The sequence below is a fragment of the Anas platyrhynchos genome, chromosome 1 (assembly GCF_047663525.1).
Source record: "Anas platyrhynchos isolate ZD024472 breed Pekin duck chromosome 1, IASCAAS_PekinDuck_T2T, whole genome shotgun sequence".
Taxonomy (NCBI): domain Eukaryota; kingdom Metazoa; phylum Chordata; class Aves; order Anseriformes; family Anatidae; genus Anas; species Anas platyrhynchos.
The window spans coordinates 92,588,865-92,610,218 of record NC_092587.1 but is presented as its reverse complement, the minus strand read 5'-3'; the positions used below and the strand labels follow the sequence as shown (position 1 = coordinate 92,610,218).

General features: G+C 37.1%; 1 protein-coding gene across 11 annotated transcripts in view; it reads left to right on the top strand.

Annotated features, from left to right (window-relative positions):
- Positions 1 to 21,354, top strand: part of GUCA1C (guanylate cyclase activator 1C) — a 127,847-nt gene that overhangs the window by 68,231 nt on the left and 38,262 nt on the right. For 5 of the 11 annotated variants that reach the window (XM_072024362.1, XM_072024360.1, XM_072024358.1 and 2 more), the window contains one exon: positions 11,980 to 12,089. Coding sequence is in view for 8 of the 11 variants with exons in the window: in XM_072024379.1 (XP_071880480.1) it covers positions 12,009 to 12,089 (81 nt within the window). In the remaining 3 variants the exon portion in view is untranslated. Of the gene's footprint in view, positions 1 to 2,105; positions 2,295 to 4,309; positions 4,449 to 7,140; positions 7,293 to 11,979; positions 12,090 to 21,354 lie in introns of those variants that run through there. The other 6 variants (XM_072024376.1, XM_072024371.1, XM_072024365.1 and 3 more) reach the window with 6 other exon arrangements.

Genomic DNA, 21,354 nt, shown 5'->3' with positions numbered 1-21,354 from the left:
TTCCAAAATGCAAAGCAAACATTTTGTTCTTAAGAGAGAGAGAGGGAGAGAGAATAGTAATTATTACACATTTTTTAAGTGAAACTAACTTTTTGCAGGACAGGAAATATAAGTGCTTTCATATTTTAGAAAATTTGCATTTGTTTTCATGCATAAACATACTTCAGCTATTTATACAGCTTATGAAAATTTCATGTAAAAATTCAACTGAAAGTAGCTGAAAGCTGTTGCAGAATTATTACATATGGCTTGCCCTATTCCTGTTCTCCCCTCAGCATTTTCTTACAACACTTCTGGGAACAGAATACACAGCAAGGTGGATCCTTGTGCTGAAGGAGGTCATCAACTTAGCTGTAGTGATTCAGCCTCATATTTATGAAATTGTTACATCTGTTTATTCAATCAAGAAGGTCCCAACACAATTCTATGCTAAATGAGTGCTTTAATAACAAAGCCCGTATTCCTTATGCAAAGAATATTATGCAAATAATCAGCGTGCATAAAAAGTTTTATGTGAATTGAAAAGGTATATAGAGTAGCTTTTAAAGAAATACAAGGTGAGCTGTAATCTGGATCTTGAAATAGCCTTTTTCATTATAATTTATTATGCAAACCGCTCATATTAAAAGTCTGGATTACTATTCCCATTTTTTTTGAAAGTAAAAAAAAAATGTGGAAGAAACATAAATTAGCATTCTGCTTATCATGCAGTCTTCTGGAGAGTCTGGTTAACGCCAAAGCTCAAGACCTTTGAAAAGTAAAAAACGAAGTGTCATTTCAAATTCTCATTTCCTGATTTTATTAAAACCAGAAAATGCAGGGTTCAGAAAATGCAAGTGTTCAGTAATGCCCATTAATGCTCTCTTGAATTGTCAACAAATTGTAAAAGTTATGCTTATGTAGCCTATAGGGTTGATCTGCACAGAGGTGGGGGGCCTGGTATGAGGTTATGTGAACATGCCCAGGATTCATAATCTTAGAAAGAGTAAGTGTCTGTGGCTGAGGTGACCTTTTTTCTCCACAGGCTTGTAAGGGTAGTCAGAAGTCACTCTGAAAGGGGCTTTGCAGCTTATTTCTTTAACTGTTTCTTTGTGCCACTACATCAGGGGGCATACTAAATCTGAGCATTAACTTAAAATGTCAGCTGCTAATCTTTTGAATGGTAATTTAGGGAGCCTTTACCATTTCATGACAGACATATATAATTAAGTGCCTAAATTTCATGCATCTTTTTCACAAAAGCCTTGTTTGTTAGGACCACAGATGGCTCTTCATTCAGCAGGCAGGAGAGCCCCATGAACAAATGTGAGTATTTCATTGTTTGCTTTTGTGCTTTCTGACAAACCACCTACAAAACAGAGCTAGGATAAGAACAAAAATAGTCTATACACAGTCAATTTTTTGTTTTTACATCATGCAAAATAGAAGTTTGCCCCAGAAAAAAAAAGCTATGTTTCACCATATAGAATATGGTCTGCCTGCCTGGAAAACAATTTACAAGTACTGGGGAACTATAAAAGGTCAAACTTTACACTTATTAATGAATTACACTGTAAAATCAAACACAGACGACTGTTAAATGGGACTAACTAAAGTTCAGCTGGAAGCTTCCTTTTCCTAAGGAAAACGTGAATGGACACAAATGAGTGTACCAGAACTGCTTTGGATCCATAAGGGGTCAGTTCTACCATTTCTGTGCCTAGACATCTGTAGGGGAGAAAAAAGGCCACATGCAGGAAGCAAGCTTCAAAAATAGGTTTTCCAAGACAGATATCTCCATCCCAGAAGAAAACTAGATCACTTCAGTGAGAAACAAGCTCTCTTGCCTTTTCAGACCCTGTGGAGCATCCCTGTGCTTCTGAGGTACAATATAACAATCTGTCATTTCCCTCCTTTAGTTAGCTCTGTGTTTGTGGAGTGTTTATTTCATACCCAAGCAATTTAAAATGTGCTATCAGAAACAGTAATAACAGTGCAAAAACTATCAAAGGAGATTCACTGGACCTAATCTGAAATAAAATACCACAAGATGTTCACACAGCAGGCTCAGCTGTCTCCTGCACTGTCATTTGTGACTGCTGAGTTGTTTTCACCTGTGGGTTCTTGAGTAACTAACTGGCTGCTGTGCAGGCATGGCAGTGACCAGTTCCTTCACTACAGCTCTGCATGCTAAATATCAAGAGCTCACAGCAAGACTGCCTCAGGAAGAGGTTTGTTATATAGTGAAGGCTGATGTGAGGGGACAGCTAGTACTAGATCTTGCTTTAGAAACTTACTGGACTAAGTTTATCGAGGTAGATATTGCTATTGATATTTTTTAAAAGGGTCCTTGCCCTACAAAACCCATCTTTAAAATGCTGTTGGAGTGTATATAGTAAATGATTTTGTATTTTCCTTTCTGATTGATAAATAACTGCACAGGAAACTTTATTTCAGATTCTAAGATAGTTTTAAAATAAGTAAAAATGAAAGATGTTTCCCCAGGAGATCTGTATTTGTGTGTGTGCTGAAACACAAGCTTTCCCCTTGTCATTTGACAGCCAGAGGCACACAGGAAAGGGACATGTTAAAATGTCTGTTCTGTTATGTGCTACACAGGAAAGGCTCAACAGTGAGAATAAAAGTAGCCTAAGGTGCAAGACAGATACAGAAACTTGCGTATACTCTAAGTGATATTTGATTGTACAGGAAGGAATAATGCAATTAATGTTAAGCTGGTTTGGTTAGATTTTAATGAATAAACAACAGCCTTGCTCAGCATTACAATGGCTACTAGCTTCCCTGGAACAATCTCTGAGTCTGCCAGCAATAAGCATGTGCTCTTTCCACTGTTGTTACATGTCTATTTACATGTAGCTCTCTATTTTCTTGATTCCCATTTACTGGATATTAAAACACAAATGTATGTTTAGCTCTTACTGTTTACTTTATGGTGGTGGTTGTTTGGGGAACCTCTGATATTCTTCTCTCCAGCATGTGGAGCTTGGTGTGCCTGTTAAAAAGTCATGCTCCTAAGACCTTTACCCTGACCCTTGTTTCATTTTTTATTTTTTTAGTATAGTAGATATGCTGGATACATTTTCCTCTATCTCGTATGTCAGTGAAGTTTCCTTGTGATCATGGGCATTAACTACAGGTTTCAGCATCTTCACTTTGAAACTAATGTAGCAGTTCCAGGCAAGACAGTGGTCTGGTTTACTGCCTTTGATGTGGGTTGTATGAAATACTAGGTACAGGAGCATGTGTTTAGTATATACATTGTAGTTAGCAAGCTATTTGGAAAGGACATTCATATGCTGATCCACAAGCATTTCAAGTCATCTTGTAGCTCATGAATGATAATGAAGCTCATCTTCTATGTTGGTAATTTTATTACAGTGATCAGATCAACTCAGGATTAATGCTTCTTGGATTTGGCAGTAGCATTTTACACAGTCATATTGCAGGTCATTCCTTTGGCAAGAGGACTAATTACATTGCTCTTCTGACAGTTTGTTTATATCTATGTTTTTTTTCATTAGAATAGCTCCCAAGCCATTTTCAGAGAGCTCACAGGACTTTGCTACAGGTTTTTATTCTATACCAAAAAAAAAAAAAAAGGGTAACTTTTCTCAAATTAGATTGTTCTCACATTCCCTCAAGTGTCAAAAACCTGGAACCTCTTTTATTTCAGATGGCTGAAAATTCCACCCCCATATATATCTTTAAAGATTAAAGAAAAAAAAATAATACATTGAACTAGATAAATGGCTTTGCTTTGGATAGAGACCAGGCCTCTAGCACTTCAGATTTCATTTCCAAAAGAAAAGGATCAGAATGTTAATGTATATACAATTGGGAAAATAGCATTGTCACATTATAGCTGGTATAATTCAAGCTGGCCAATGTTTCTATGTCGTGCTGGAGGAAATAGAATGTCAGAAAGCAGTAAATAAAGCTGCATGTTAATATGAATCTAAATTATAAGACACGGCATGAGTAATACTTGCAGTTAAACTGGCTGGGACAAAAACTTATTGGTGCTGTCAGTCTTCATGCTTCAGGATGTGCATTGATCAATCAAAAAGGTCAGGAAAAAAATTCATCCTCTTTTCCTTCTTTCACTACAAGTTTTTTGTATCTGAGCATATCTGTTGTTTGCATGCTGGTTTATTTGCTCTTCCCTGTTGTTGAATCCTGATGGAGGTTAAAAGAAATATCAGTTTAACCTGATAAAATAATTATCAGTCATATTTGTAGCAAGCAATAGTGAGGAATTATATGGCTTCATATGAACTGATTAGTATTTTATTTGTTTTCTGATTTCCAGAAAAAAAGGTGTGTCAAATCTCAGTCTTCGGAAGATTAACCTGTCATTGAGCTAAGTACTATCATCAAAATAAAGGGCTGTCAGACAATAAGCTGAAAACTGAAAACCTGTTTTTTCCACGACAGACAATCAGAGAAAGGTAAAAGCAGCCCATTACACCCATGGTTTTCTACAAAAGCTGCAAGCAAAGCTGCAAGCAGGATGTTGCTCATGAAAATGGTGCCCTAAAAACAGAGGCTACTTTCTTGAGAATTCCACCTGAAAATCAGAATTAAAAAACAGGATATTTGAACGTGTATGTTCCCTGAAATTGTGAGCTAACAGTGTATCTTCAGTACTTGTAACTTATCCTGTGAAAGCAGTGATTTGTAGGACAGTTTAATGGTATCTTTGTAGGCAGATGAATCTTTGTGTTGCTGAACAGACAGCTGTCTCCATGGTCTTACACAGCCATGTGCAGTACACAGTCCAGAAAGGTTCACACAGCATCTCTTCCAAGCTCCTCATGCATACCATTCACTGTATGACATACGGTCATACCCAAAACATCCCATAACAAACTCAATAACTTTTGGGAAAAAAAAAACTTAGTCTGCATTGCAGCACAGAAGGAGACATCCCAGGGAATGATTGCAGACTACAAAGGGATTCAACTTACATGTTGTTGAGCTAGAAATGTCTCCAACCTATCTGTTTCCTACTTTTCAGATACCCCTTTACAGCCTAGAGAAAAATACCTGCTCTGTGAACCATGTGTGTTGTTACAAATGAAGTGAAAGATAGTGATCTAGAAATTACCTGTGCAAGGAATTTCTTTAAAGTACCAAAACTGTTATATGGGAACAAATTACAACAAAATCAAATGTGATCCTGAACCTTCTGTTGTTTAAATGCCACATTTAAAGCTGGTGGCTTGTAATATTGTACTACCGTTGAGGATTGAGAGCCGTAGTGTAAAAATATGAATTTACCAAGTTTATTATGATAAAAGACCTTGCAATAGTAGGCAAAGTGGTATGGATGAATGGTCTTTAGCATGGATGGACTTTAAATGCCTTAAAGCCAGTAATACTCTTAACAGGGTGACTGAGCACTCTAAATCTCCAGCTTAAGGTATCATTTGCCTTAATTACTTGTGGATCAACTGTCTCAAACTGCTGGCGTTTTCTTGAAAACATCATTTGGTGATGCAGTGAAAGTCAACCTATAACCTGCTACATGATATCAATTAATACTTCCTTACAAGTCACTTACAGTAATACTGAACTCTCTAAATAGCAGGTTTATCTTCCCTTCTCTCTCTCCCTCCCTCTTTGGAACAAAATAAAATATAATAATAATAACAGAAACCCCCTTATATAGTATTATAGGAGGTTTAGCTTTCAGAAATGGAAATTTGATAGCCAGAGGTTAATTTGCAAAATTATAAAGAAATATAGGAAAAGTAATTTCCTGAAAATATCATTAATTGAACACCCCAGAATCAACAAAGTATAAGCAGAAGATAAATCAGAAAAAGCTTAGAAGATTAGCCAATTATTTAATACAAATTTGTTGCAGTGCTTCACTGCAGTGCAGAAAGGGCCTTTTAAAATACAAAGTGTATAACAACAACAAAATCTTAATGCTCTTTGTAACAAAGAAGAGAAATCTCTACCAATTTATGACACCTTTGGCGGAGAAAGAGAAGGGCTTCTAACTTAAGGTGCAGTTTTTATAATTGGAGCGTGGATGGATTACAGGCTTGCATTAAGAATTAGCAGTCAATTTAAAGCAGAAAATTTCTGAACTTACTGAAAGTAAAATAATTTCCTTCCATTAAGCTAATTGTCAGTAAAGTTTTGAGTTCTTATAGCTCACAAATGTTTCTCATAAAGGATAGGAGGCCTAACAGCGAGCAATCCCCTGAAGTATGTGTCATTTATTATCAGACCTCAGAACTCATCCATTTTGGGCTCATATCACAGGAAGCTGTTTCATTAGTAGTCTTTATGATTAAGATGACCCATAGCTGTGTTGCATTTGCTCACTTTGTGTTCCATGTTTCTCCTGCAAATGAATACCTGGCTGTATGGAAATAATGTCATTTTTAGGAGGCAGAATGTGTGATAGAATTGGAATATAAATTAGTATTATTTGGCCTGAGTTTGTGGATCTTGTCAAGTCATGTTACAAATAAAATTGCCTGACCACTGTCTGTTCCTTGTAACAGAGGGTCTGTATTTCTGTTGTTCAGCAAAAGGTGAGTCCATGCCCAGTGCTTCATGTTGTTAAGCCAGTTACATTTTGAGGTCACGTTCTTGTGTTACAGTGAAATATTTACTTTACTGACTAAGGATTCACTGTGATACAAGTTTTCCCTCCTCTGTAATCTTTGATCCTAATCAGTCTTTAACTATTGCTTAGATACTGTCCTGGTTGTCCTATAAATGATGAATGGCTATACACTCCCCCCAAAGGATAATGATTTTTTTTTTCCCTTGGGTAACTGTGATATTCTTTTTAAAACATTAACTTTTCAAAATTACTGCAAAATTCTTTCCAGATATATCACTCACTATGACGCTTATCTCTTCTAGTTCTCTCCGTTTCTTTTAGCCTTTACATCACTGTCTCAATTTAAGGCATGCGTTTAAAAAATGCATATGTCTTAGACTTATTACTTGCCCAAACAGGGACTAGCTGATCACAGCTGACAATCTAGTCTCTGATTGCTAACGAAAAATTAGGTCAGCTGATCACTCCTACCTCATGTACCTTTAATTGCTTTTTAATTAAGTTGTTCTGTGCTAGAAAATGAACCTAAGATTTAATTGTCTTGTGTTCCTTTAGCAGCTACTGTTGCCCTAAAGATGGCAATTTGCAAGCTGCTTTTGTTCGTCTTAACCCTACCTTCTTTGCTTAACTGTCTGCCTGTGCACAGTCTTTCTCTCATTTTTATGTTTCAAGACATGCAAACTCTGGCATTTTGACAGAATAAAAGGTAGTAATTTTCATCACTACTGTACTCAATCTCTATTTTTATTTTTTTATTTTTTGTGAAAACTAGACTGGTTCATCTCAAGTCGCTGGATATCTCGCAATTTTACATAAACTGAAGATCAGCTATTTAATCTGTCAGATGAAATAATGTAGGATAGATTTGATGGATGGTTCATAGAACACACATTATTCCTGTTTCAGGGATAGTTGAAATGTCTGATAACTATGCTTTATACGATGCTCATTTTATGTGTTCAGATAGTTCATTATTTTTCACACTTCCTATCATGCCTGAATGGTGACAATAATAGCTCCAGTACTGCTCTCTATTTGTAGGAACGTGATGCTAAGAACTGGTGTAAGTTAAATCTGTCTTTCCATTTTTTTCCTTGGAAAGCATGATGTGGCTTCCTTTTCACATCTCTTCAGTCATCTGTTGGGCCTTGTTGTCATTAGCTATGTCAACACACTTCAGGGAAATGCAATAGCTAAGGCTCATGTAAACAGACTTGAGAACTTACTGTGGCCTTGTGGCTTTTTTTTTTTTCTAAATTGGTTGGAAACAGAAGTGCTGAGGTACTAACAGGCCAACTCCTGTTCTTACCCCTGCCGTCAGAGTGGTTCCAAAGAGTGTTTATCAATATGTGATAGGCGCTTTATATAAATAAATATAAATATATATATATAGAGAGAGAGAGAGCCCTTGATGCTGTTCCTCCTGCTGTCCTAATCTGTCCCAAATGCCCAGGACGCTAACATCAATCTGGACTTCAGGATCTCTCTGTTTTCTTTCCTTATGTGCTTTTGTTGTTGTTGTTGTTTTTTGTTTGTTTTGTTTTGTTTTGTTTTGGTGCCTCCATTAGCCTAGAAGCTTGTCTGTCTCTTTTTGTGTGCTAATCGTTTTTAACTTTCCATGACTTCTATACTGAGCATCTAGACTCAGGATTGAGTTTACATGGCTAGTCTGATTTGATCATAAGTAGTAGACATCTTGCTTTTATTACCAATTTATAGTACTCTATGTGGACTTTTCATAAAACATCTTTCCAGGCTATCTGTACTGATGAGTGACAGTGCATGTGAGTGGAAGGTAATCAACCCAAATCAGTCACTGTGGTGGGTTCACCCCAGCCATCAACGTCCCTACCTTCACCCTCCATGAAATGGGGAAGAGATTCAGAAGGGCAAATGTGAGAAATACTTGTGGGTCAAGATAAAGGTAGTTTCGTAATCTGTTTCATAATAATGATGAGCTGGTGTCTGGAACTATGTTGGATTGAAGTGGGAAACAACTAGCAAGGAAGTATTTATAGCTCAGCTCTGCCCTCTTGAACCCATTAACATAAGTGGAGTTATTTCTGATAAAAATAAAAGCAAAGACAAAACAGGATCCAGAATGCATTTGATGAACCAACAGCATCTAACCCTTCTTAGCTATATCCATGTTGTTATGAAAAGCTAAGTAGTTTAACGCCTAAAAAAATTAATTGTAAGTGACGTTTTAGAGACTTTAGATTCATGTGCTTTTTAGATTCGGGAGTAAGATAAGACTAAAGACTTTGGCATGAGGAAAGTTAAAAGTAGGCTTTACTGATCACAGTGAGAAAATTTGCTATTCTGAGCTTTAATCTGCATTCATGAGATTTCATTGCTTTTGAGTGAGCTTTTTGACAAAACTATTTACATAGCAGGACCAAAACCTTATTCTGATAGTATTTCGTGTGGAACAGCAACTAACTAATCTGAATGCCACCTGCCTATTACAGCTTTTTTTACCTGAAAGAGAAGAGTCTTTTTTTATGCTGAAGAGTCTTTTGTTCTGCTTGCACTCTATAGAGAACAAAATGATGCTGCTGTATAAGCTCTTTTAAGCAAATAATTGCTAATATATTTTTTCAAATAATAAGCATGTGTGCTTCTACTAAAGGAAATCATGTTTAAAAGTTCTTTAGGGATACCACTTACAAATAATTCAGCTGATGTTCTTGGCCAAGTCTGTACACTTATTTGAGAGCAACAAAAATACTGTGATGCAGACACATGTATTAGTTTGATGGGGATGATGCTGTGGATGAAACAGGAAGCAGCTTGCTGCTTCTAAGCCGGATAGATGAGAAGAGTAACCGTGCTCTTTGGCATAGCTGCAGCTAATGATACAAAACATAATGCATTGCACAGTGTTGACTGCTGTGTAAGAGTGAAATTGAAATTGGGGCTAATGATCCCCTCAGGTTTCGGTGATGAGATCTTCCCTGGAGAATGATGTCTTGTATTTATGCTTTATTTTTGGTGGCTGCATAACTACTAAATCTATTTAATTGACCTTATATAATAACCTGATTACAAAAAACGTTCCAGTTCTAAAAACGTTTCAGACCAGAGGCTTATTTCTCTTGCCAAGTACAATGGTAAATTGTGAGTATCTTCATTATAACATTTAATATATGAAAATAGAGTATTATATTATCTGAGGATTGCATGACCAGGAGTATCTTTCTGAGACATAAATTCCCACCTCCTCATGCCAGAGTCTGTTATGTCATACATGTATAACTGTTCATAACTTGATCAAGATCCATGTTTTAGTGCAGCAGATAATCAGCAGCCTCTCCTTTTAATGAAAGCAATAGAAACTCTTCTGCTTACTAGCAACGTTTTCCTGGATTTGAGCGTGAGATTGATTGAGTCTAATTTAAGAAATTTTATATTCCATACCTATTGAAACTATTCTTTAAAATATTTAAATCATTATTCTACTTGATTGTGAAAAACTGCTAATAATTAATATTACATGCAATCTTTTTGGCATTCTTTATGGCATTCTTGTTTATATTTCTCTTATTCTCTTCATTTCTCTTCTGGTACTATGTTCATAAATATATGGTTGATACAATAAACCTGACATTCCTGTTGAAAAACACAATTTCAGTTTTCAGAAAGAAGACTTTAAAACCAGTGATTAAACATCTGTTACTTAAACTGCCATGAAACAAAGTTGTTCTTTTTTATTATTTTTCAAGGCAGTGCTGCAAACAGTTTGCCCAGTATATTAAAGGCAAGGACTTATCCAAGATTTCAGATCCCTGAATCATGCTAGCATAGTTTCAGTCATACATTTTTAGCATGTAGTTAGACTGATATAATTAGTACTTTACGCAGCTGTAGGAAAATAAGAAGTCTGTAGCTGCTTAACTCCAGTGTGCCAAACACAACATATAGTCTTGCAAGGCATGGAGCCACATCTGCTCTCATAAATTTGCTGAAATAAGACTCCTAAGGCTGGGGTTGTTGGATGCCTAACACTAGTTTTGTCAGGATGGTCACATGCAATGTAGCATTCAGGCAACTGTTTTGGCTTTGTTGGATGAATGAGTTTAAATATCTGTAAATAGGTGCCACACAGAGGTAAGATAAACAGAAAAGGTACATCCATAATAGTATTATGGGTACCAAACTAATGTTGTATCAGAATGAGGCAGTATCTGGACAAATACATGTCCTGCAGTAGTTTAATCATTTAACTTTATGTGGTACCTTGGACTGCGGCTGAGTGCAGTATTAATTTCTGAGCATTGCAGTTATGTGTTGAAACTGTGTAAATTGTTGATTTTGTTGCTTTTCTCATGTGCTTCTCTTAAAACTTGGTGAAAGGAAGCCCATTGAATAAAGCTTTGTTTTAGTAGATTTATTAAAATAATTTAATTTTTATGGAGTCAGGTTATGAGTCAAAAATACTGGCTTGTCAGTACTAAAAGACTAGATATTTTGACATAAAATATCCAACAATTTTAGAAACCCAAAATACACCACACTAGCTGTTTCTTAAATTATTTAGTCTGTTTTTAGTCTTCCTTGCTTCTTTGCAACAGTTCCTATTCACCTGTTATTTGATTTTGAGCTTGTAAAGCTAATTAAATTCTATGATTTAATTTCACCAAGCAATTCTTATTTGTTCTTTAGTAAAATTTACAACTCTAATTCATTTATCTTTTTACTGTAAAATTACCTGTCTCCTGTTTGATGTAAGATTAGGTTGAATGGTATCTTCTGTTCAGCCCTGTCCAATATTATTGAACTCCAAAAAACAGCTGATTTAATCAATATTTTCCTGTCTTACACTGTGTGTATCACCCTCTAACATACACAGCCAGCCTGCCAGAGAGACTGTGGTCTTCCAAGCAACCTACACTTTGGTTCCCAAACAAAAAGATTTTGGGTAGCCAAGGTGCTTTCCCTCCAGTTCTTTCAATGTCTTCCAGCCCTCTTTGCGGACATGCAACGCCTCTTCCTGTAAGGCATTAGTACTGCTGTAATTTGTACACCCTGTCAGCCCTTCACTTACACTTTACTCTTGCAGCTCGAAATGCACATATTCTGCTCTCTGAAGAGTTTGGGACAGCCATCCCTTACTCCCTGCTTTGAGGACCAATTGGACTTCTGGATCATGCTGCAGGGCTGAGAAAAAATAGAGTTGCCTAGTCCAGAGTCCCTGGGGCCCATGCCCTCAACCTGGTGGAGATTTCACCTGCTTCCAGGACAGACTTGCAGAAATAGACTGTGTAGTCTCCCTGATTTCAAGTTTTATTTGACGTTTACTGTGGCAGCTTTTAAGATGTTAACTGTAAGAAGGCAATAGAAAGATATTTCCAAGCTCTGTTAAGTTTATTCTGTGCTCTGCTTATTTGTAGAGCTTATTTGAACATGGATTACTCATTAGATGGGGTGCAGTGATGGCTTTCATGGGATCTGGCCTGTGAATGTGGAGGAGGACACCAGAAATACCAACCTCTCTTTTAAGGTAAGCTTTTCTGTACCTGAAGCAATCTTGTTGTGTTCATCTTGCACACTTGTGGATTTGAACCCTGAATTCATTGAGGTGTGTCTTAATTTCAGTCTCTGATTCAGAGTTTATGCAGAAATGTAAACAAAGATTGAGCACTGCGCAAAATATCTGGAACAAAATGAGTATGTGATCAAATTTTTCCCTGTCTAGGACATGCCCAACAGTTTTACGCTTGAGCAGAAATTCTCAGATGCATGTAGTTAACATAGAGAGTGCACTTGTAAGACTGTGCTTGGGCAAGAGTTACAGTTTTGAGGACTTGGCTCTTCTGTGTTGTTTGTGTTGGGGAAATGCTATTCAGCTGCACAGTCAGTCATTTTAAATACAGAGGGGAACTGAGAGATTCCTTCCTTCACAAGTTCAGTTCCCATTTTACAACATTATATAACTCTAATCCTGGTTTCAGGACTTCAGCAGGATGAAAGTGGCAGGTATTTGGCTCTTTTCTTGTCACATCACTGAAGCGTAATGCTGGATTTAGCAGGGTGAAGTGAGGATTTTCATCTCTTACTACCGCTTATGTCTCTCTCTGAAGCCATTCATAGCCATACTCCCTGTGGGTATTCAGGACTTTTTTCAGGGAGTGAAAGACTGTTCCTTCTTCTGGACAGTGAATTGAATAAAGAGCAAAGCTGCAAGTAGTTTGTCATTGGATGAGGGAGGAAATCTTCCATGTAGTGCTAAACTTGGTGGTCAAGAAATGGCACAAATTGAATACTTAAAGTTTTTGGCAGATGTTATTTCTACCGGATTTGAGGCAGAAATGGGGATTTGAAAGCAAAACTGAAACTTTATATTTAGAATTGAAATTAGATACATTGTAGCAGTAGTGCTATGTCAACTCCCTTTGAAAGTGTCTTTTCGCTTTTTACTGCATTTTAAATTTGGCTCATGATGCACTGTGTTTCACATAGGGAAACACATAGGAAAGCTGAGTCACTTGTATGCTTCTGGGACTGCCTTCTCTGTAGTAAAAATCCAAGTCTTATTTCCTGAAACAAACAGGGAAAAACAAAACAAAACAAAGTAATGTACTAAGCAAACAACAGAATTAGAGGCCTGTTCCATCTATATTTTGGTTGCTTTGGTCATTAAAATTGATAAGCTCTAGGTCAGGCATAAAGAGGACCTAGTCCCATAATAGGGTTCTACTCTTCCAATGTCTTTTACATTGAATTATCACCAGATAAAGCACAGGAACTAAAAGTAGATAGACAAAACTTAATCAGGCTTCTTATTTAAGGACTATCAACTTTTGAAGTGGAGAAGTGGAGATATGAAGAAGCTATTTGTTAGCAGAATGATGACATTTCTGTTTGACTGAATAGAGATGCTATGGCCAGCTACATCATTAAGCCTGTCAATGTAATTGCTCTAAGTCAATTTATGAGAGGAGAATAATAATTCCTAAATTAAAAGAAATCTTGAAAGCACTCAAAACCCTCTTAATAACTTTGATAGAAGAAAAACTGTTAATGTGTGCTCTTACTATTTGATTCTGCAGAGGCAGTTTGCAAAATTGTGTGAACTTGCTGCAAATGAATCACCAGGCTTTACTTCATGTATTAAACAGTTTCTTCAAATATGTGTTACAATAACGGTATAGCAGCCTCAACATTAACATGGGTCTAAATCTGGGCAATTGTCCAATAAAATTGCCAGAGGTACCACCAGTTTCCTAAGGTGGCTTTTATGCCAACAGGGAGAAATGAATTAAACACAGACTTTAAACACAGATTTTATTTCATTTTATTTTGTTGTAGGAAAGCATGGCTATCTTAATACCAGAAGTATAGGTATCTGAAATACCATCTGTGTCAGTCTTTATAGTCAGAATTTTTGCAGATAAAATTAAGCTTGTGAGAAGTTTGCTTCCCGTACTCTGTGAGTTAAGTTGCACAATAACTGAATGTGCAAGCACATGAGCTTGCAGTATAGTTGCCAGGTGTTCTAAACCTCTGTCCGTGATCAGGGACATGCTTCATTTATTGAATAGTATCCACAAATTGATTATCATTCATCCCAATGGCATTCATTAATTCAGTAATTCAGGCAGTGTTATTAGGGAACACAGACTAGGCAATATGAATATTCTGCCTGAAAAAAGATCCTCTTCCATTCTCCATTGCTTCCCTCTTCATCCTCTTACTCTGTTGCTCCCCTCACCCCGCTTACCAAACCAAAGCCACCATGCATACAGCTAGTGATATGAGTAAACATCTGTATGTTGCTCCCTGGAAGCTGTTTCTTCTACACCTCTTCCAAGGACAGAGTGAACAGACTGGGAGGGAGATTCATCCCTGAAACATCAAGAGACTAAATCAGGTGTCAGATCTGTATGTGCTCTTTCTGACCCCAGCATGGTTTCTCTGTAGTTCTGTTTCAGATTCATATCTGAAATACAAGGAAGTATTTTTGTAAAACACAGCCTTTTTCCACCAGTGATGTGAATCTAAGATAAAAAAAGATTTCTGTCCTTCTGTTGGCAGTGTGCAGAAGACAAGTTGATGGCATTGGATAGCAAAGACACAAAGTGAAGATGCACTGAATAGCACAAATAGTTGGCCTCCAGTCCAGTTCCTTAATTTTAAACACAGAAAATTATACATGATGGCTGCCAGATGGTTTAGTGTCATCTTCTACAGCTGGTTGAAAAACAGAATTAATTTTCATAAAATTGAGAAGTTTTCTGCCACTTAACATTGTACTAAATTGGAAACTGCCCACTAAGTAAAATTTCTGATAGCTCTTGTAATGGAATGGTGTGCACTGAAATCTTGTAAGCACAGTTTGTGTGTAGGATTTCAACCTTCCTCCATAAGTCCTTTTCTTACTGAGCTATAATAAGTTAAAACTTTGTGGTTTTTGAGAGCATAGCTTATTTGTTGCATTCAGTTTGCTTCACTCTACCAAGAGAAAGCTTTGCTAGAGGTAATGGTCCTTAATAAAAATGTCCCAGCTGAGTGACCAGGACATGACTTCCCTGGCCTTGTTGCTTCATCACTGATGTACAGTTGTTTTAATTGTCATTTAATTTTTTAGAGTTCTGCTGTAAATTTTGAGATGAAAGCTATCACAAGAACCACTTACCAGCATGTTGATAGGGGATCCAACATCTATGCTTAAGCTATCTGGACTTATAGCTGTCTGATTTGATTACATTCATTCAGAATTAGTGTCTTCCACTAGAAAATGTCCAAGCTGGTATAATTAAAAAAATGCTTCATTACTCTTACTAGGTGGAACATACTGCTTTCTTAAATACTCCTGACACACAGATACAGGCAGAGGTCCAGTTTCATTGGAAAGCAGGGTAACATCTCACATGACTTAGAGATACACTAAGGTGACACAGAATTGCCATCAAGGTGTGTGTTGAATCAATTTTTCCAAATGAGTTTTGTGAGGGAAGTGATGGTCCTCTCCTGTTTTTCAGTTAAGGCAGTGTCTGCTGGTGTCCCCATCCTCAGCTGCACTGAAATGTTGGTTGAACTACTTTACTAAGCTCAGGTGCCCAGGAAGAGGCAGGGGGCTGTGGGGCTGCTGTGTGAGGAAATGCCAGGGCTGCGTTGTGCCACATCCAGCTGGCTCCAGTGGCCCCATCACAGGGCACAGCTGGGCCTAGCAGCCATCCTGGGGACAGCCAGGGTAAGAGAGGACAAAACACCACACAACAGTGAGGAATGAAGGGAAAGTGTGAGAAACAGCCTCATGAACACCAAGGTCAAAGAAGAAGGAGAGGAACAGAGAGGAACAACTCCTGCTCTGCCCAAGTGCCAGAGCAGGAGTTGTGCTGCAGCATCTGGAGGAGGGCATGGTAGAACATGGTACTCCTGCAGAATACCACACTGGTGCAGATAACCATGCTGTGGCCAAGGAGAGGATGATGGTGGAGCAGGTAGACATGCTCTGAAGGAGCTGTGGCCCATGGAGAGCCAATGTTGGAGCAGGAAAAAGTGTGAGTAGGAAGGAGCAGCAGAGAGGAGCTGTTATGGACCTGACTGTAATCTCCCATTCCCCATCCCTCCTGTGCTGCTTTGTGAGGCAGGAGGAAGAGGAGGAGAGTATGAAGGAGTGAGGAATGAAGGAATAAGTCTGGGAAAAGGGGGACATTATCCTTTAGTTCTGTCTTTGTTTCTCACTATCCTATTCTATTTTCATTTGAAAAAAGAAAAAAAAAAAAACATATATATTTAATCAAAGTGAAATCTGTTTTGCTCATGACAATAGTTGGTAAGTCTTCATCTAGACCCATGAGCTATTTCATTGCATTTTCTCCCCCTGTCCTGTTGAGGATAGGCAGTGAGAGCATTTGGGTGCTTTGGGAGTAACTCTTGGTAGGTACAAGTTTGGTAGGTATGTACTAACCTCGATTTTTTTACCAGTCCACACTACATGTGCTTTCTGCTTAGTTCCAATGTTTTACTGTGGACAAATTATTACCCCACACCTTCTAAAACTTCACTGATCTCTGATGAACACAAAATACACCACTGTGAGACCATTCACGGAAGCTGCAGCTCAGTCTGTCCCTGTTAATAAGCTGCTTTTCTCTGGCTTCTAAATATTGCTAATTCAATTTAGAAAGGGAACATCTTCCAGGCAGCTTTAAGGTGAAAGTTAAAGATCAGCTCTCTCCATACAACTTTCAAATTACTTCCCGATCAAGGACCCAAGAAACAGATTTTTTTTTTTTTTTTTTTTTTTTTTGTGGGATCTTTTTATGTTTTGTCCTATGCTGTCTTGCAGTATCAGTAAAGTTTACTACGTATGCATGTCTCCTGAGGGCTTAGGTAGTGGAAGGTGACAGCAGATGATTGTCAGAAGTACACATTCACATTTTTTGAGGTTTGTTGCAACAAGAACCTGCCTTCAATTTTAAAACATTTCCAGAAACAGTACACAGAATTAAACCACCTGTTATGGATCTTCTGATGAGCTTCATTTTAGATTACAGGATTTGAAAATTATATTAGTATCTGAGGGCAGGTTTATCAGTTGTCCTGGCATTTTTTTCTCCAATACTACAGAATTATTAAATACTCCAATATCACTGTTAAGTCATAGAATGATAACTCAGCTATGAAAATGTCATTAATCTCCAGCTGATGGTAAAGAATTAGTTCACACTTCTAGGCTTCCATATCCTCCTGAATTAATTGGTGTTTGATAATACTTTCTCTTTTTTTTTTCTTTTCCCTGTTTGCTTTTCTTCAGCTGTTGGCTCCTTTACAAATTTCTTCTGATTCCTTTTATACACACACATAATACTTAAATACTTTTTCCTTATTTCCTTATTTATAAGAATAACCAGATTCCTCCTGAGCAATTAAAGAAGTCAGAATGGTTCTACAAAGTAAAAAAATACTATATACAATTAATTTGTATTCCATGATGATGTGCTATTATATAGCTGTAATTATTCTTTGTGGAGCTTACTTTCCAAGGAATAGAGCATTTTTTGATTTATATTCTTGAATTTAATAATATAAGTACATTTAATACTCCAGAGAGCCACCTTAAATTATGCAGAGTAGACAGAAAGGTTATGCATAATACAGAAAAACGGAGCTCAGCTTTAACTTTCAGTTAGTGCTGTAAAATAATGTAGCAGTCAAGCCTATCAAAAGCATTAATACAAGAAAGAATTTAGTTCACCCAGGGTTGTTGGTTTTGGGGGGAGAATATTTGTGTGTGTGTGCATATGTGTATGAATACGTTACTTTTCTGAAGACAGACTGGAAATTTTTGTCTCAAATTTATTAGTGTGTGCAGTTTGCAAAACTTGGCAGCTATCTTTAAGTAATCTTCAGCTTTACAAGAACTGCTTCAGGAGGTGGATCTTCTGTCTTAGACAAATTATATCAGCATGGTGATTTTTAAGAACTGTGGGGGAAGCAAAGTTATTCCATTAAAGATTAGTTTTCCAGGTACATGCAAACAGCACTTTGTCAAAAATAGCTTGTGTTTCACTGTGATTTGCATTTCAAGGATAAGGCTGGATTTAGTAAGTAAATGAAGTTGGAGGACTTAGAATACATTTCTTCTTTTGTATCTGCTATGGAAAAGATTTGGTAAAATCTTCATACTCAACCTTGTACATTGAACATGTGATTTGTAAGGTAGGAGAAATTTTTTTCTGTTCTTCCATCTTCCTGGTAGTTTCTATCACTTCAGTGGATATCAATATCCTCTAAGAAAATGGAAGTTTGGAACAGATTAGAGAATTTCTAAAAATGCAATCTTGTGAAATTGGAAGATCCATTGAAGTTTCTCTTTCCAACTAAGTAAAATGGCTGATAGGTACCTAACTGAATGCACAAACTGAACATGTGACCTCCACTTAAACTAGACAGCACTTTTCTTGAATCTTCAAACAGCTTTGGAACCCAAACCATTTCCCCCATTTCTTTCTTTTCCAATTGTTATTGCAAATCTGAATGCAGTTTTTCAGAGCTTCAAGTTCCAGCAGTTTACTCTTAACAGTGAATGTTGGTATGCTGACCTATTACATGATGATGAAAATAGCTTAAATTTGAAAAAAATAAATAAATTGTAATACACCATCAATTTTGTCTGGAAACTCTGCTCATTACTTTCTAAACTGTACCAGATTTCCCGTGTCTTTATTTTAATTGCATGCTGTGATTAAGCTCTTACATTCCTTTTTTAAAAACACTGAAGTTGTGCCTTCCTGTTCATAGCATGCAACTTCTTAGTGAAGACATTCTCTGAGATGTGTTTGTCTCAGCTTTTCAGATTGAAACAGAGTTCTCTTTATCAATTCTCAGTTAAAAACAAACAAACAAAAAAAAAAAAAAACACTTGAATAAATGTTGTCCTTTCTGATATTTTTTCATCTTAAAATTTGTTACCAATTGCAGCAGTCAGGAACTGTTTTAGGGATCATGGCTGTGTGAGACAACTTTGCAGAACAGTTAGTGCTGCATAGCACAGTGGTGATGAAATTCCTCTTGAGGAATATCTAGTATAAAAGGTCAAAGGATTTTTCCCACATCTTTCCTTTAAATTGAATTCCATGCTGTTTTTATTTTTTCTTTATTGCCTTTCAGGATGTAATGCCAAATCTGATAATAAGAAAATTATATCAATTTCTTCCTTGTTTTCTTTGTCCAACCCTTATTAATAGATCTTTCAATTATTTGGGGGTCCTTCTGACAAAAAAAAAAAAATAAAAAAAAAGAGGGGATGAGAAAACAAAACTTCCCAGCCTTTTCAGGCAGAACTCAGCAATGCAAAAAGCTGGAATTTGGGTGGCAAAAAATGAGGGAAAACTTTTTGGATAGGTTATACAGTAAGTTCCTGTAACCACCTGAGTTCATTCTGCTGTTGTCCATACTTGAACTGTGGATATGCCTTAGAGGACATTGTTTGTATGTCATTTGTTCTGGGTTGCCATTATGGGTTATTAGCTAGTAATTCTCCACGTTTAAATGCTGATTTATAGTACTTCTCAATAGAAATGTGACATAGAATAGAAAAGTTCTGTTGGAAGGGACCAATGAAGATCATTGAGTCCAACTGCCTGACCTCTTCAGGGCTAACCAGAAGTTAAAGTATATTAATTAAGGGTGTTGCCCGAGGGAGAGAGAGGAGAAGAATCACCTTTTTTGACTGGCTGGCAATGCTGTGTTTATTGCATCCCAAAATGAGGATTACCCTCTTGGCTGCCAGGGCACACTAATGGCTCATGTTGAGCCTGCTGTCAACCAGTACCCCCAGGTCTCTTTCTGCACAGCTGCTCTCCAGTCACTCATCTGTCCCTCTGTACCTATGTCTGGCATTGTTCTGTCCCTGCAGCACCTGGCATGTACCTTTGTTGAATTGCATGTCATTGGTGATTGATCGACCAATACTCCAATATATCTAGATCCTCTGCAAGGCCCCTCATCCTTTAAGACAGCCAACAGCACCTCGCAGTTTAGTATCATCATCAAACTTGCTAAGGGTGCATTCAATTCCCACATACAGGAAGGAGTACAGGCTTGCCTTTAGCCAGGATATAAAACAAAATAGCTTCTCTAGGTTTGAAAGACTATTTTAAATCTTTAAAAAAAAAAAAAAAAAAAAGAAAGTGAAAATAATTTTGTCCCTCACCACATCTACAAAGCAGAGTATGTGAGCAAACCACAGTAACGCTGTGAATTGCAAACACAGCTAGTCAAGGAAAGCTTATTAGCCTAAGGGGGAAAATGGCAGAATTACTGAAGTGCATTCAGAGAGTAAATGACATTCAATTTCAAATATTTCTAGTTACTGAACACAAGAAGAAAAATGTGGTATGTCTTGGGCTTCCTAAATTGGCTGTGTGTCTGTGTACAAGCATAGATGGACAAGGATTATTTGTAGTTTGGGAGATGTGCCCTGGTGTGCTGGAGCTCAATGTACTCAGTTTCCAACCGAGTCTCTCTGTGCCCAGACACTCAGGGGGAATGTGGTGTTTTGCATGCTGTGAATCCCTGTGCCGGTTCACAGAGCACTAATCTTGACCTTTAGATAATCCCCGACTCTACACCAGCAAGGACTGACAAATGAAATGCAATTACTACTGTCAAATTAAGTTATGATTTACTTATTAACTGTAAGATTTCTTTTCAAGGCTGGTGGTGCTGAGCATGTTATTTTTGTTTTTCAGTTTTAGCTTTTAGTCAGTTTATAAACATTAACAGTAAAATTCACCAAAAGGAATTAATGAAACAATGATATTTGGTATGCTTCCGAAGGAAGGATAACTTTTATTATTTTTCCCATCTTTTTCTTCTCACATAGGGTGGTGGGAAGGGAATAGGTTTGGTTGTCTTTTTTTTTTTTTTTTTTTTTTTTCAACAACAAAAAAGATAACGTGGTGTCTGTGTTGCATAAGAGTTCCAGGCAGACAATGATGTCACCTCAATTCTTTATATAAAGGGCTTTAGTAGAATTAGAATATTATTTAAGTGACCTTACCAACATTTTGGAAACAATTTACAAACTTCATTTCAAGAGACATCTGTCAAAGTTTACAAGAACCACTGGTGATTAACTAATTTAGGAAAAAGAAAATCAACATAAGAAGTATTAAAGGTTAATTGTGGTCTAGCTGTCTCCTTAGTGCGTACTGTCACAACTCTTCTGATTTTCTTCTCTTACTAGCTATACCAGTGACATCCAATTGTGTCTCTGTACACATCATGGTTTTGACAACAGGCAGATTCCTACA